A 15310-nucleotide genomic window follows, 5' to 3' on the forward strand; every position below is an offset into this window, starting at 1 on the left:
AAACGGCCAACAAATCCAAAACACAAGTAAGCATAATTCTATGTTAATACTATTTTTTTCACCTAAGGCGATGTTATTTCAAAAATAACGCAAGTTTTCAATAAATACATATATTGCGACTGTACATGTGTTTTTTAGATAGCTAAACTAAACTTTATACCGTACAATATTAGAAAATGAAATGTTGAAATGAACTTATTAAAAGGCAACTTCAGAATACAATGAAATCGATTTGTAACTTCGTATATACGCTCGACATGCTGAATATGTATTTACGAAACGTTATATATGGTATACATAATTAAAATTATGTAATTTGAAAATACGTATTATGTATTTGCACAACCCACACAGAGATTGACACAACAGCTGCAACAAGTAACATACACTACCAGACAAATTCAATAACTTAAAAAAACATTTGTTATGCATAAAAAAGATACATTAAATAAACTAAAAATACAAATACTTACAAAATTTAAATCAATTTTGTTTTTAAATCGAAATGATGGTTTGGCACCACTTTCCGTGATTGAGTGGCAGCACTTTTGAGCACTTTTAAATTATTGGCAGCACTCGCGCACTTGTTTAATATCGATAAATTGAATTGGAAATCAACACGGTGTGACCGTTTTAAGTGCATTGTATTCATTTTGAAATCAAATTAAAAATAACGGAAAAGTAAATATTTCGTTAATCTAAATATTATATTACACAAATTTCTGGTTTTCATAATTTTGTATGTGCCTTTTGCAAAAGTCCACAGGCACACCATTAAACACTTACCGAAGCACTGTAGAGCTCGTAAATCGGGTCGTCGTTGTAATGGCGGGAATGCAGCAAATTGCATTTCCCTGTTTTTTAAAGTCCAAAAGCAAAATGATGTTTGGCACAATTCCAAATGTACATGCATTATAGATAGCATAATTAGTAATATCAATCCGGAACGTTTAACTTTGTTATTTCACGAAATTTTGCAATTAGCCGGCACTCAACTTAATTCTGACAGGAAGCGTCTTGCTCGCGATTATAAAACTATCGATAAATGTTCGAAATGATATCAAGCCATACACATGATTGTGAAATACAAGATTCCGTATTGCGCAAGTCTTGCATTTGGCGCATGACGTCACATTTTAAAATTATATTATTGATTTAGTACAAGAAAGTCGCTGAAAATTTATAAACCATTCTGCTTAATAATCGGTTTATATAATTTCTTATGATTTGATAATTACTATATTTACATTTAAGAATAAACCCCAATGCGAACACATGAATGTGGTTAAATGTGACGTCATGTGTAATGAGAGCCAATTGTTGCGCACTCCCTTGAAACCTGTGTACCTCACAATCGTTCTGCATTCACGCACACACACAAGAAACCTCAGCCATCGTTTTGACAGCAACATTACAAAACTTTGTAGTTTTTATTAAAAATGCAGTGAAAAAAGCTTTCAAAATATCTCAAATAACTGCACAATGGCTACTCAGAAGCCTGGAGAATGGGCGACTGGTCTGCTCGCAAGATTTGAGGATCAGGTACGTGTTTTACAAGTCTTTTAATGTGGTGTGTCGCAGCGCTTTGCGTAAAGTGAAAAAATGTACCTGCTGCTGGTGTTGTTTTGGTGTGGGTGGGTGCTGCTATAAACGGGGGTCTTTGGTGGCTGTGGGGCCGGTGACAACTTCATGAATGAACTGAAGAGCAAAGACGTCGTTGCGATGTAACGAAGCACTCATTCTCGTGTAGTTTTCCCGGTTATTATTTACGTTACCATTTATGAGTAAAATATTTATGCTCTGCTGCTTACAAGAATACATACACATATTTAGCATTTCAATCAAAATCTGAAGTAATAAAATTTATGTGTTTTATCCGCAGCTGCCAAACAAAATCGGTGCCTATGGAACGCAGGCGCGCATGAGCCAGGACCAGTTGGTGGCATGTCTCATACACATCTCGCGCTACCGCTTCTCGCTGGTAATTTCCGGCTTGACCAAGATGTTGCAGCGGGTCAACGAGGCGGTAAGCTATTTCGCTTTAATAAATATTAACATGTTTAATTCATTGAAATCTAATAATAATATTTATGTGCTTTTAAAGGCACTACAAAATCGACATGAGCCAGAACGATGTTATTTCGAATCACTGGTCATTATATTGACCACCTTGGAACGATGTCTAACCAACCAAACCAAGGATACAGCACGTTTCGAGGAGGCGATGAATGTCAAATTGTTGCTTCGCGAAATTTCACAATTTGTGGACGTGCAAAGCGACAACAATCCAAATGCTGCTCAATTGAAAGCTCTTGCCTCGAAAGTGCTCTTTGCATTATCTCAGAATCACTTCTCCGCCGTATTCAATCGAATCTCAGCACGCATACAGGAGTTGACATCGTGCTCCGAGGAGAACCCCGACTACAACGACATTGAATTAATACAGCACATTGATATGGACATGATCAAGCTAACCAAGTTGTTGCAGGGTAAGCATATACCATAGATGGGATTTTATAAGAAGTACATTTGTTTTCGTTTGCAGAAACTATTACTAAATTTCGCTCAAAGCGCGCACCGCCGCTAATTTTACTTTACTCGTTGGAGAAAGCCATTTGGAACTGGATCGAATATCATCCACAAGAGTTTCAGGACTTGCAGCGTGGCACAAATCGAGACATATCTACGTGAGCACTATAGATTAGATTACATAAATCCTTTGTACTTTTTACTAAGCGAAATTCTTTTCTTACAGATGCTGGGAACCCCTTCTGGACTTTGTGGAGTATTTCAAAACCGAAAACAAGAAAAGCAAAACTTTAGTGTGGCCACTACAAATGTTATTGCTCATACTGAATCCCTCTAGTCTTGAGGCCACTGTCAACGAACTGCAGCAGTCTGAAAAGGAGAAAGAGAAAGAAAAAGTGCCATCAAAGTCAGCATCATCGACATCGCGTGACAAAGACTTTTCAGCCAGACAATTCATTGAGAGCATTAAACGTGGACTAGGTCCACATTCGCCCTCAAAACAAGTTACTGAATCGTCAGCCATAGCATGTGTCAAGCTTTGCAAAGCATCCACTTATATCAACATCAATGATTCCAATAATGTGGTCTTCAAATTGGTGCAATACTTTATAAATGATCTCAAGGCGCTGCTCTTTAATCCCGTGAAGCCTTTCTCACGCGGACAAGGTTACAATTTCGCCGATATCGAACTAATGATTGACTGCTGGGTATCCTGTTTCCGCATCAATCCCCACAATATAGAAGCTCTCAAGGTTTGCCTTAATCTCTCCTCACCGCAAGCCTACCATTTTGTAATTGTATGTTCGCTGCTGCGGTGAGTTTCAAACTTCCGAAAGTTATATTTAATACATATGCCTAATTAATACAATTCTTGCATTACTTTAGATTGGCACACATTTACGTGGACTTCCGGCTACAGAACAAGAATCCCTTTCGGATTGTCAATCAGCCGCGTCTTCCTTGGTGGCCACAGACCGATGTAGTCCATTATCGTTCCGCTGAGCTGCGTGCTCTTTTTACGGATACGCTCAACAAGGCAACGCAAGGCTACATTGCTCACACGCCGCTACGATACATAACGTCACTAACGCTCAAGTCTAAGGACACACAGAAGGGTCTCACACGTGCCGAAGAGGGACCAGCTCACAAGATGCTGTTGCTACTCCTTGTGCGCCTTATACACGCCGATCCCACTCTATTATTAAATGTAAGATAATATTTCGATTATCATTAAAAGCATTGATTCATTTCTATTTTAATTGCAGACGCAAGGAAAAGTCGCACATGAAGTGCAGAGCTCCACACTAGAACTCATTAATGGTTTAGTCAGTCTGGTGCATCAAACAACTTTACCTGATGTCGCCCAAGAAGCCATGGAGGCATTGCTAGCGTTGCATGCACCCGAAAAAATAGAAGTTTGGAATCCTGAGGCACCCATAAATACATTTTGGGATGTCAGCTCGCAGGTGCTGTTCTCCATTTCGCAAAAGCTGATACAACATCAGATCGCCAACTATACGGACGTGCTCAAGTGGCTGCGTGAAATACTTATCTGCCGAAATACGTTCCTGCAACGTCACAAGGACTATGCCCATGTTGGCAGCCAGATTGCTATTTGCAAGCAGGCGCACATTAAAATGGAAGTGGTCTTCTTCATGTACCTATGGAGCGTCGATTTGGATGCCGTGCTGACATCACTGTCATGCTTTGGTTTACTTTGCGAAGAAGCAGAGATCTGCTGCAGCTCAGATGAATTGACCGTGGGTTTCATAATGCCCAATTATCACATCTACCAGGAACTGGCACAGCTCTCTTCATGTAAGTGAACACAACTTTAATTTGTGTGAATACATTATATTTTCCATTTCTATCATAGCTGCCACGGACACGCGCATCTGCTTCTTCGACAATAGTCATGGCAATGTGCTGAGTCGCCTAACATTACAGAAGCGTATCATGACTCTCTTGCGTAAAATCGAGCACTGTGTACACGGTGTTCAACCTGCCTGGGAAGAAACGTTTCGCAATTGGGAGGTATCCAGCAAGGTGCTTCAAACTTATCCCAAGCTAAAGACAGAGGATGCGCAGGCAGAAATGTTCCATCGAGGCATGGGCAAGCGACGAGCCAGCCACCAAAGTTCTGAACACGATCTGGAGGAGCAAATCAACGAATGGGCCAATATGACATGGTTTCTTCTCGCACTTGGTGGTGTTTGCCTGCAGAAACGCAACAGCAATCGACAGATTTTATTGCAGCAATCGCAAAACAATTCATCAGTGGCATCGCTGGCGCAAGCATCGCTCTACTCAAGCTCAACCAGCTCTGGCCATGGTTCTCTACATCCCAGCACAGTGTCCTTGTCTACGATACCACCAGCGCCTCCACAAGATGTGAGCTATTGCGCGGTAACACAGTACGTATACACTATATACATTAATAGGAATGTAATTAATACAACATTTTTCTTGTAGATTTATTGGTCAGCTGTTGCGTCTGTTGGTGTGCAGCAATGAGAAGTTGGGTCTCAACATACAGAAAAACGTTAAGGAACTAGTGGGCGAAGAAATGTCTACACAACTTTATCCCATACTCTTTGATCAGGTCAGAGCCATAGTGGAAAAGTTCTTCGACCAACAAGGCCAGGTCAATGTAAATGTAACGGATATAAATACTCAATTCATCGAACATACCATTTATATAATGAAATCCATACTGGATCCCAAGGCGAGTAAGGATCCGAACAATGACCAGCCGTCGCCGTCGGAGCATTTGGGAGTAACCAGTATCGAAGGCATGATGTTGGGCATTGTGCGCTATGTGCGTCATTTGGACATGAATGTCTATGCCATAAGAATCAAGACAAAATTATGTCAACTCGTGGAGGTCATGATGAAGCGTCGAGATGATTTGGCCTTCCGCCAGGAGATGAAATTCCGCAACAAACTAGTTGAATATCTAACTGACTGGGTTATGGGAACATCGCACCAAATAGCACCACCCAGCTCTGCAGATGCCTCAATACTGACTAATACGTCGATAATATTCCGTGATCTGGATCAGGCTTGCATGGAGGCAGTGGCTGCTTTACTTCGTGGACTTCCATTACAACCGGAGGAATCGGATCGTGGAGATCTGATGGATGCCAAGAGCGCATTGTTTTTGAAGTACTTTACGCTCTTTATGAACCTACTTAACGATTGTATTGATAGCTCTGAGGCAGAAAAAGAGCTGAATAATACACCTCTGTTGCCGCCACGACCACGGATGGCAGCTGGTAAATTGACAGCACTCAGAAATGCTACCATTCAAGCAATGTCTAATCTATTGGGCGCCAACATTGACTCTGGCCTAATGCACTCCATCGATCTGGGCTATAATCCTGATTTACAAACACGCGCCGCTTTCATGGAAGTTCTCACACAAATTCTGCAACAGGGCACAGAGTTTGACACGCTTGCTGAAACGGTGCTGGCGGATCGATTCGAGCAGCTGGTACAGCTCGTAACCATGATCAGTGACAAGGGTGAATTGCCCATTGCCATGGCTTTGGCAAACGTAGTGACCACAGCGCAAATGGATGAACTCGCTCGTGTGTTAGTCACACTCTTTGATGCTAAGCATTTGCTCTCTCCGTTGCTATGGAATATGTTCTATCGCGAAGTTGAGGTTTCGGACTGTATGCAGACGCTCTTCCGTGGCAATTCCTTGGGCAGCAAAATTATGGCATTCTGCTTTAAGATCTATGGTGCCAGCTATCTGCAAATGCTTCTGGAACCGCTCATTCGACCACTGCTCGATGATCAAGAGGAGACCTGCTTTGAGGTAGATCCAGCAAGACTAGAGCCCACAGAAGACATTGAAGAACACCGCAACAATTTGATAGCACTTACACAGAAAGTGTTTGATGCCATTATCAATTCTTCAGATCGCTTTCCGCCACAGTTGCGTTCCATGTGCCATTGCCTATACCAGGTGCTTAGCAAACGATTCCCCAATCTGCTGCAGAACAATATCGGTGCCGTGGGCACAGTCATCTTTCTACGCTTCATCAATCCGGCTATAGGTAAGTTTTAGTTTAATAATAGTTAATCTTAATAACATATTATGTCTTTCTTTCAGTTTCGCCGCAAGAACTGGGTATTGTTGGCAAACAGGTGCCCAGTTCGGCTAAGCGAGGATTAATGCTAATGTCGAAGATACTGCAGAACATTGCTAACCACGTAGAGTTCTCCAAAGAACAGCACATGCTTTGCTTTAATGACTTTTTGAGAGATCATTTTGAGGCCGGTCGACGCTTCTTTATACAAATTGCTTCCGATTGCGAGACCGTAGATCAGACGTCGCACAGCATGAGCTTTATCTCTGATGCAAATGTGTTAGCTCTACATCGTTTGCTGTGGACGCATCAGGAAAAGATTGGTGACTATTTGTCCAGTAGTCGAGATCACAAGGCCGTTGGTCGACGGCCTTTTGATAAGATGGCCACTCTGTTGGCGTACTTGGGTCCACCAGAGCACAAACCCGTTGACTCACACATGATGTTCAGCTCGTATGCGCGTTGGAGCTCCATTGATATGTCCTCGACCAACTTCGAAGAAATTATGGTCAAGCATCAAATGCACGAAAAGGAGGAATTCAAGACACTCAAATCCATGAACATATTCTATCAAGCAGGCACCAGCAAATCAGGGTATCCTGTTTTCTATTACATAGCCAGGCGATATAAGTATGTTAAACTATTTCATATTGATGAATATTTGATAATTTTTGGTTTATTTTACAGAATTGGCGAAACTAATGGAGATTTGTTGATTTACCATGTTATTCTTACGCTTAAACCATTCTGTCACTCGCCCTTCGAAGTGGTCATCGACTTTACGCACACCTGCTCCGATAATCGCTTCCGCACAGAATTCCTGCAGAAATGGTTTTATGTGCTACCCACCGTAGCCTATGATAATGTGCATGCGGTTTACATTTACAATTGCAATTCGTGGGTACGCGAATACACAAAGTTCCACGATCGCATACTGGCACCGCTCAAGGGTAATCGAAAGCTTATGTTCCTGGAGTCACCAAACAAGCTAAGCGATTTTATTGATGCCGAGCAACAGAAGCTGCCAGGCGCCACGCTCTCACTGGACGAGGATCTAAAGGTGTTTAGTAACGCTCTAAAACTTAGTCACAAAGACACGAAAGTAGCCATCAAAGTGGGTCCCACAGCTCTACAGATAACGTCCGCCGAAAAGACCAAAGTATTAGCGCATTCCGTGCTGCTCAATGATGTTTACTACGCCTCAGAAATTGAGGAAGTTTGCTTGGTAGACGATAACCAATTCACTTTATCCATAACCAACGAAAGTGGCCAGCTGAGTTTCATTCACAACGACTGTGACAACATCGTACAGGCTATAATACACATACGAAATCGCTGGGAACTCAGCCAGCCTGACTCAGTTACAGTGCATCAAAAAATACGACCCAAAGATGTGCCAGGCACACTTCTAAACATGGCGCTTCTTAATCTGGGCTCATGTGATCCCAATCTGCGCACAGCAGCCTACAATTTGCTATGCGCTTTAACAGCCACATTTGACCTTAAGATTGAAGGACAGTTGTTGGAGACGCAAGGTCTATGTATACCCTCCAACAATACTATTTTCATTAAGTCCGTGAGTGAGAAGTTGGCCACTAATGAACCCCATCTCACACTGGAGTTTCTGGAGGAGTCCATACAAGGCTTCCAACGCAGCACCATTGAGCTGAAACATTTGTGCTTGGAGTATATGACGCCGTGGCTAAAGAACTTAACAAAATTCTGTAAGTCCAATGATGATGCCAAAAAACTAAAAGTCTCACAGATTCTGGACAAACTCATCTGTCTGACCATCGATCAAAAGGAAATGTATCCCTCAGTGCAGGCGAAAATCTGGGGCTCCATTGGCCAAATACCAGAGCTCATTGACATGGTGCTGGATAATTTCCTGCACAAATCGATTACCTACGGCTTAGGATCGCCTCAAGTAGAGATTATGGCCGATACGGCTGTAGCACTAGCTTCTGCCAATGTCCAATTGGTATCGAAGAAGGTCATAACACGCATGTGTCGTGTCATGGACAAGTCATGCACGAACCCCACGCAATATCTAGAACAGCACATGATGTGGGACGACATTGCCATACTAGGACGCTATCTACTCATGTTATCGTTCAATAACTGCTTGGACGTGGCCACCTCGGTGCCCTATCTATTCCACACTATTACGTTTTTGGTCTGTTCTGGATCGCTCTCTATGCGGGCATCAACACATGGCTTGGTCATCAATATTATACACTCACTCTGCACATGCACGAATCCCTCGTTTGGCGAGGAAGCTCAACGTGTCCTGCGCCTATCGCTAGATGAATTCTCGCTACCCAAATTCTATTTGCTCTTCGGCATTAGCAAAGTCAAATCCGCGGCTGTGACTGCCTTCCGCTCCAGCTGTCGCCATCCAACAGACAAATGGTTGGGCAATGAACGTGTTACTCAGCCATTGCCTGCAGATCGTGAGCGACTCTCGTTGCCCTCACTGGAGGTTATCACGGACGCACTGCTAGAAATCATGGAGGCCTGTATGCGCGATGTGCCCGACTGTGAATGGCTGCACACTTGGACTTCGTTGGCACGCAGTTTCGCCTTCTGCTACAATCCAGCGCTACAACCCCGAGCTCTCATCGTCTATGGTTGCATCAGCAAGAGCGTGACAGATCATGAGGTTAAGCAACTGCTGCGTATATTGGTCAAGGCTCTGGAATCCTTCAACGATTTGATTTTAATTGAGGCTTTGGTTATGTGCCTAACACGCATTCAGCCGCTTTTGCGTCCGGAGTCGCCCATACATCGAGCTCTCTTCTGGGTGGCCATCTCTGTGCTGCAGCTGGATGAGATAACGCTCTATGGTGCTGGTCTAGCTTTGCTGGAACAGAATCTGCATACGCTTAAGTCGCAAGGTTGCTTTGATAGAACGGAAACTATAGCTGAGGTTATGATGAAAACACGCGAGAAGCTCGAGTGGCATTTCAAGCAACTGGATCATGCTGTTGGTTTGTCTTTCCGCAGCAATTTCCACTTTGCTCTTGTGGGACATCTCATTAAGGTAAGTTGTTCATGCACTACAGGTGTCCACAGGCTACATATACCTGCTATTTCAGGGTTTCCGACATCCCACGCCAACCACTGTGTCCCGAACGTCCCGTGTACTCACCATGCTGCTGGGCATTATCGCTAAGCCGCTGCATCGTGACAAATTTGAGGTGACGCCAGACAGTGTGGCCTATCTAACAGCGCTCGTGGCAGTCTCCGAGGAGGTGCGCTCCCGCTGTCATGTAAAGCATGCGCTGCCACGCTGGCCTGCAGATCTCAGCTGCAGCAGCATGGACAACGGTGAAGTACCTAACGGCGTGTCGACTGTAAGCATCAACTAAGCAACTATGCATCGCTCTAGATTTATATATCCTTCTTTGCACACAGATTGGCCAGCCGTTGTCGCGTCGGCAAAAGAGTTGGGATATTTTGGATCAATCAGCTTTACAGTTTGCGCGACAACACAAAGTACCCACACTTCAGGTAAGCTGATTCATAAAAATCAAAGATTTGACGTATGTGATTACTTAAAGAAATTTGTTGTACAAAAGTTGTTATAACCATTTGCTATAGTAACTTTTGGCTATCCAGTTGTTATATTAAGATTACATATACATTCCGCCTATGTATTCTCGACTCTATCGAAATCAGCCTTTGCATAACTAATTAATTAATCGTTCAATGATATTTTTTCTTATCTCTTTTTATGTTTGTTTTGAATAAAAAAAAATCAAATAAAAACCGTAACATACATTTATCACAATGTAACTCCTATATACTCAATATACTACTATATATGCCTGCTGACTCTTACATCTAATTGGTGCTTGTAACTCATCAATATTTCTGTATAATTACGTAAACTACTACGCATGAACATGTCATTTGATTTACGTTTGATTTGATTGACAAACTTCAAATATATATTACAATAAACAAATACAACTATAACCACTACAACGACATCAACAACAACAACATCACACCAACTGTGCTATACAATCGTAGAATGCGCGAGTATTATTCAAAACTCAACGCTCATTTTCGGTACCAACCACAAAGGATCCGAATAATGCTAGCGGCATCGAAGAACGTCAGGTACTGCCTAACAAAACTCTTTCTCTCCCTCTCTTAACTGTAATACTACTATTCACTAATACCCAATCTTATGACCCCAAACCCTAAATTAATAATACTTGCTACTAGGCCTTACTAGATTAATTATTGTATATACGATTTATTTCATTTTAAAAACATTTCATTTATGCATGGCTTTGCCTGTTTGCTGAAACTCCCATTAAATTCATCATAATTAAATCAATTTAAACACCTTTAACGTAGTTTTTTCAAAGTATAATAACGCTTCACGAATCTTAATAGCTTTTAATATCTCAATGTCTCGTATTAGCTATGTTTAATTATTTTTAAAATAACTAATTTATTTCAATGCGATCATCATCGACAGGAACGCGGTTCACGCTCGTCAGTGTCAAATGAATCAAATGTCTTGCTCGATCCTGAGGTGCTGCCCGATCTGTCTATACAAGCACTAGTTTTAACTGTACTGGCGACCCTCGTCAAATACTCATCAGATGAGGGCGAAACGCGCGTGCTTTATCAGTATTTGGCCGAGGGATCGGTCGTTTTTCCCAAAGTCTTTCCAGTCATGTAAGTAAATCCCATAACCATTGGTGATATCTTATGTGATCTTATGAAATGCTTTGTTGTCGGCAGTCATTCATTACTGGATCAGAAGATCAATAATATACTGTCAGTGTCACATGATCAAGTTGTGCTGAATTCAGTGCAGAATATCATACAGAACATGCTGGCCAGCGAGGATCCCTCACAGCAACAACTACATTTTCTGCAGAGTTGCGGCTTCGGTGGACTTTGGCGTTTTGCTGGTCCCTTCACAAAGGTAAGTATTGTATTTTATGTGTTAATGATTTGATTAACTATTAAAGTGTGTCGCTCGTAGTATAATATGATGGGTGAGTCGTCGGAGTTGTTTGTGAACTGCTTGGAGGCTATGGTGGAAACATGTTTGCCAGGCGATGAATCAGCTCCAGTGCCACCCTCTCCACGTCCCTATAATTTGAGTTCCAGCTTGAGCAGCTTAACGCTTGGCTCACCCACTGACAAAGGTAAGTGAATAGTTAAATTAGTTGATATAATTACTCAACTTAGCTGCATAAATAATTAAAATTGCTTTTAGCGAAACTAGCGAGTTATTTAGCAACAATTTTTAAATAATATTTTCGATACACCTGAATTTTATAAAAAGTTATATTCTCTATTTACTCTTTCTTTATGCAAACACCATTACGTTAATATACAGCATTCTCATCGGAATCATTAGACTTTTATGATAACTGCTCCGGCAGCGTCACCTCGCTGCGACGCGCCTCACACAGCAAATCACGCGCCAAACATCGATTGAACGAAAGTCCATCACATTAAATGCCCCACAACAGCAATTAAATTCCAAAACCCAATTAAATATTGAACAAGCTTTAGCAAAATTATACACACACACACACACATACAAACACAAACGCATACGCCAAAGCACATTTGCATTAACATCAAAATCGTGTGCAAGTAGAAACTACTCTCCGATTGGATGTAGAGTTATCTAAGCGCCACTTATAAAATTGTCACCACAGACACACACAGATACACACAAAACAATCAGACAATTGTGCTAACTAATATTTACTATTGTGTATGCAAATTGTTATCAACATCTAAAACAAACAAACCAAAATAGCAAAACAAAAATCAGTGAAAATTACAACACATAAATGCACTTTATAGTATTAGCGAATTGATGTTTGAATACTTGAGAATTGTATTTTATGATATTTATCAGTACCTTGAAGCATTTACAAAAAATTTTCGACTAATTGTCTAGCACTTTGTAGCGTAGTGTAGATGTCGTAAACGTTTGTTATATTCATAATTAAATAACTAAATAAGCAGAAATCGGCTCGTGTTACTAAACACGCAACTATATTGAATCGCCAGCGTAGTAACTTGGGCCACATATTTTATTATACACTATATACATACATATATAAACATTTAAATGAATACTAGATGGAATTACAAAACATACTTAACTACAAATATTGTACCTCAAGTTAATGCATGCGATTTAGAACGTTTTGCATAATAACCTTCAGTAAATTAAAACCTTGCGAAATGAATCCAACAAATGAAAAGAAAAGCTTATACAACATTTTCTGTTTTTAAAAATGTTTTCATTTAACGTAGATTAGATATAGCGAAAAGTTACAGCGATATTTTTTTTACAAACATAGATAACATAGAAAAAACATATATTTTGATTACAAAAAGAGCAAACGAAATCCCTAAAAAAACTAGATAATAGATAATATAAAGTTAACGCCTCCAATAGATAAGCTCTGTTTTTATTTTTGTACCTATCAATCCCAACTCTACTATCCTAGTATCTTTTTCTACTTTTATTATTTTTGCAACATTTATGTATATGTTTATGCCTCTTCTGTCTTATTTTCAGCTGCATGAATAACAACAACAAACCCACGCACTAGACGTACCACATTAATCGCAAAAGTTATGCGTTTTTTTAATCTGTTTAAAAAATGTTTCTGAACCCAAAACCAAAACCACAAAATGTACAAAACCATAAAACAAAACGATAAGTGTAATGAAAATATTGTATATGTATGTCCATATGTATATAAGCAGATCGCAACAGCTGGTTAAGCGAGAGAACCCCCACGAATACTACAAATATAGAAAGATAATAAAGATATATATATATATAATTATACAACATATTATATTTTGGCAGAAATACGAAAAGATGAAAAACAATTTTAAAACGATTATCAATTCGATGTATGTAGTTTTTATTAATACAAGTATGAAACATTATTATGTAGTTTAAATAATAAATAAGCACGTAAACCTACTCACACCAGTTCCTGAGATGACCATGGCCGTGGCAGGTCGTAACGGCACCATTTGTACCAGAATTGATTAAATAACTACATTAACAACAAACACCAGAAGCTTTAAGATATCGGCACGCGAATGCGGCCTTTTAATTATTTTGTATTATACGAGAATCTCCCGCTGCAACTAACAAATTTCGTAATTAATGGCATTTATTTAATATTTTTTTCTTTCTTAAGCTCATCTTCCATTTCAATTTTTACTTAATTTATTTCATGAACATGCATTTTTTTATATATTTATTTTTGTATTAATAAAAATTGTTAAAACACCAAAAGCCCTTTTACAATTAAGCAAACCAAACCCAGTCCGCTTTTAATGCAAACTTAGTTTTAAGCCAACGAAAAGAAAGAACAACATTTTAGAGATCGTAAATCGAAATAGTTTTAACGAATCGAACGTTATACTTACATTTGTACCTCTTATTAAACAGTTTAGTAAAATGATGAAGCGCAACAATTAAGTCCGTTATCTTCCTTTTCTTATAAGCCAAAACTAGCACAAGAAAATTTACTTATTGACAAAAGCAACTAATAAATTTTAAATCAAACTTAACTAGAGCGAAAAACTATTTAATATACGAGTATACAATATGGATGTATAACAAAAACGAAATTGGAAAATGTTAAAATACGTTTGCAGTATAAGTAATTGTGCTATAAATGTATGTGTTGCTATATGTGTATGTATTTCAAATCGAAACTTATATATTGTAATATTTTACAAAAACGATGGAACAAAAACATTTGCACATCTAAATGATATTTACGAAATGTTTATGTTTCCAATCTAGTATCAATGTACAATTACAATGTCGATCAAATTAATTTACTCTCAATAAAATGTTTAAACAAATATCTTGATTTGATTTATTCCATAAAAGTATGCAATGATAAGCAATGGATGGGTGGAAATATGTATTTCGATCCTAAGCCTAATATCTTTCATATGTTTAAGAGCTAAAATCTTAATCTTTTCTCAGAATCTACACTCGCGGTCCTTTCTTATGCAAATATTTGCACTTATTTCCGAAGCACCCCAAATAACAAATACCAAATGCCATTAAGAGCACTGAAAAACCTCCCCCACGACGAAAAACGGAATCAGTGCCATCATCATAAAGTGCAGTTTATGTTGTTATTGTTGTTGTTGTTGTCGTCTTTGCATTAACTTCTCGATTTCATGCATACGATTAAACGACCCTCAATTGCGCTCAGAATGGGCACACACTCACCCTAAGGCTAACATTGAGTCAGAGCAGGTGAATTTTGTCAATGGGCACAAATCCCAGTTGCAATCGCAAAACGCGCCAAACGAGCAAGTGCGAGCCAGGCAGCCAGCTGACCGAGCCAGATCTCGAGAACCCAATGCCAATACTTGTGGGAATGCTTGAAGTAAACTTTCTCACGATGCGACGCCAACGACAAACACCGGCTGGCAAGTGGCTGGCTGGCTGGCACTGCTACGGGTGGTGGTTGCGGTGGTTGCTCGCCCAAGCGAGCGCGACCCGTTCCCGTAAGTGTAACGCAATGTCGCGCCAAAGAGGAAATGAGGTCTGGGTCTGGGTCTCGATCTCGCTCTCTTGCCTGCAACGACAAAGGGAAGAGCGCAAAAACAAAGCACTCGCACACACAGAAACGATGAAA

General features: G+C 40.2%; 1 protein-coding gene across 3 annotated transcripts; it reads left to right on the forward strand.

Annotated features, from left to right (window-relative positions):
• Window positions 1–1384: 1384 nt before the first annotated feature.
• Window positions 1385–14510, forward strand: LOC117573766 (neurofibromin). Of its 3 annotated transcripts, none has more exons than XM_034257161.2 (18): window positions 1385–1542; window positions 1883–2026; window positions 2105–2489; window positions 2546–2687; window positions 2756–3343; window positions 3415–3736; window positions 3795–4347; window positions 4406–4943; window positions 5002–6593; window positions 6650–7256; window positions 7314–9669; window positions 9725–9982; window positions 10044–10139; window positions 10665–10754; window positions 11122–11324; window positions 11391–11577; window positions 11638–11803; window positions 13204–14510. In XM_034257161.2, exons 1-18 carry the CDS (start codon window positions 1483–1485, stop codon window positions 13209–13211), a joined length of 8295 nt encoding a protein of 2764 aa, XP_034113052.1. In that variant the 5' UTR covers window positions 1385–1482; the 3' UTR covers window positions 13212–14510. The 3 variants fall into 3 exon arrangements, with proteins under 3 accessions (XP_034113052.1, XP_034113049.1, XP_034113050.1); XM_034257158.2 differs by lacking the exon at window positions 13204–14510 and adding an exon at window positions 11998–12373; XM_034257159.2 differs by lacking the exons at window positions 10665–10754; window positions 13204–14510 and adding an exon at window positions 11998–12373.
• The last annotated feature ends 800 nt before the right edge of the window (window positions 14511–15310 follow it).

This window comes from Drosophila albomicans, chromosome 2R (genome assembly GCF_009650485.2).
Source record: "Drosophila albomicans strain 15112-1751.03 chromosome 2R, ASM965048v2, whole genome shotgun sequence".
In the NCBI taxonomy this organism is placed as follows: domain Eukaryota; kingdom Metazoa; phylum Arthropoda; class Insecta; order Diptera; family Drosophilidae; genus Drosophila; species Drosophila albomicans.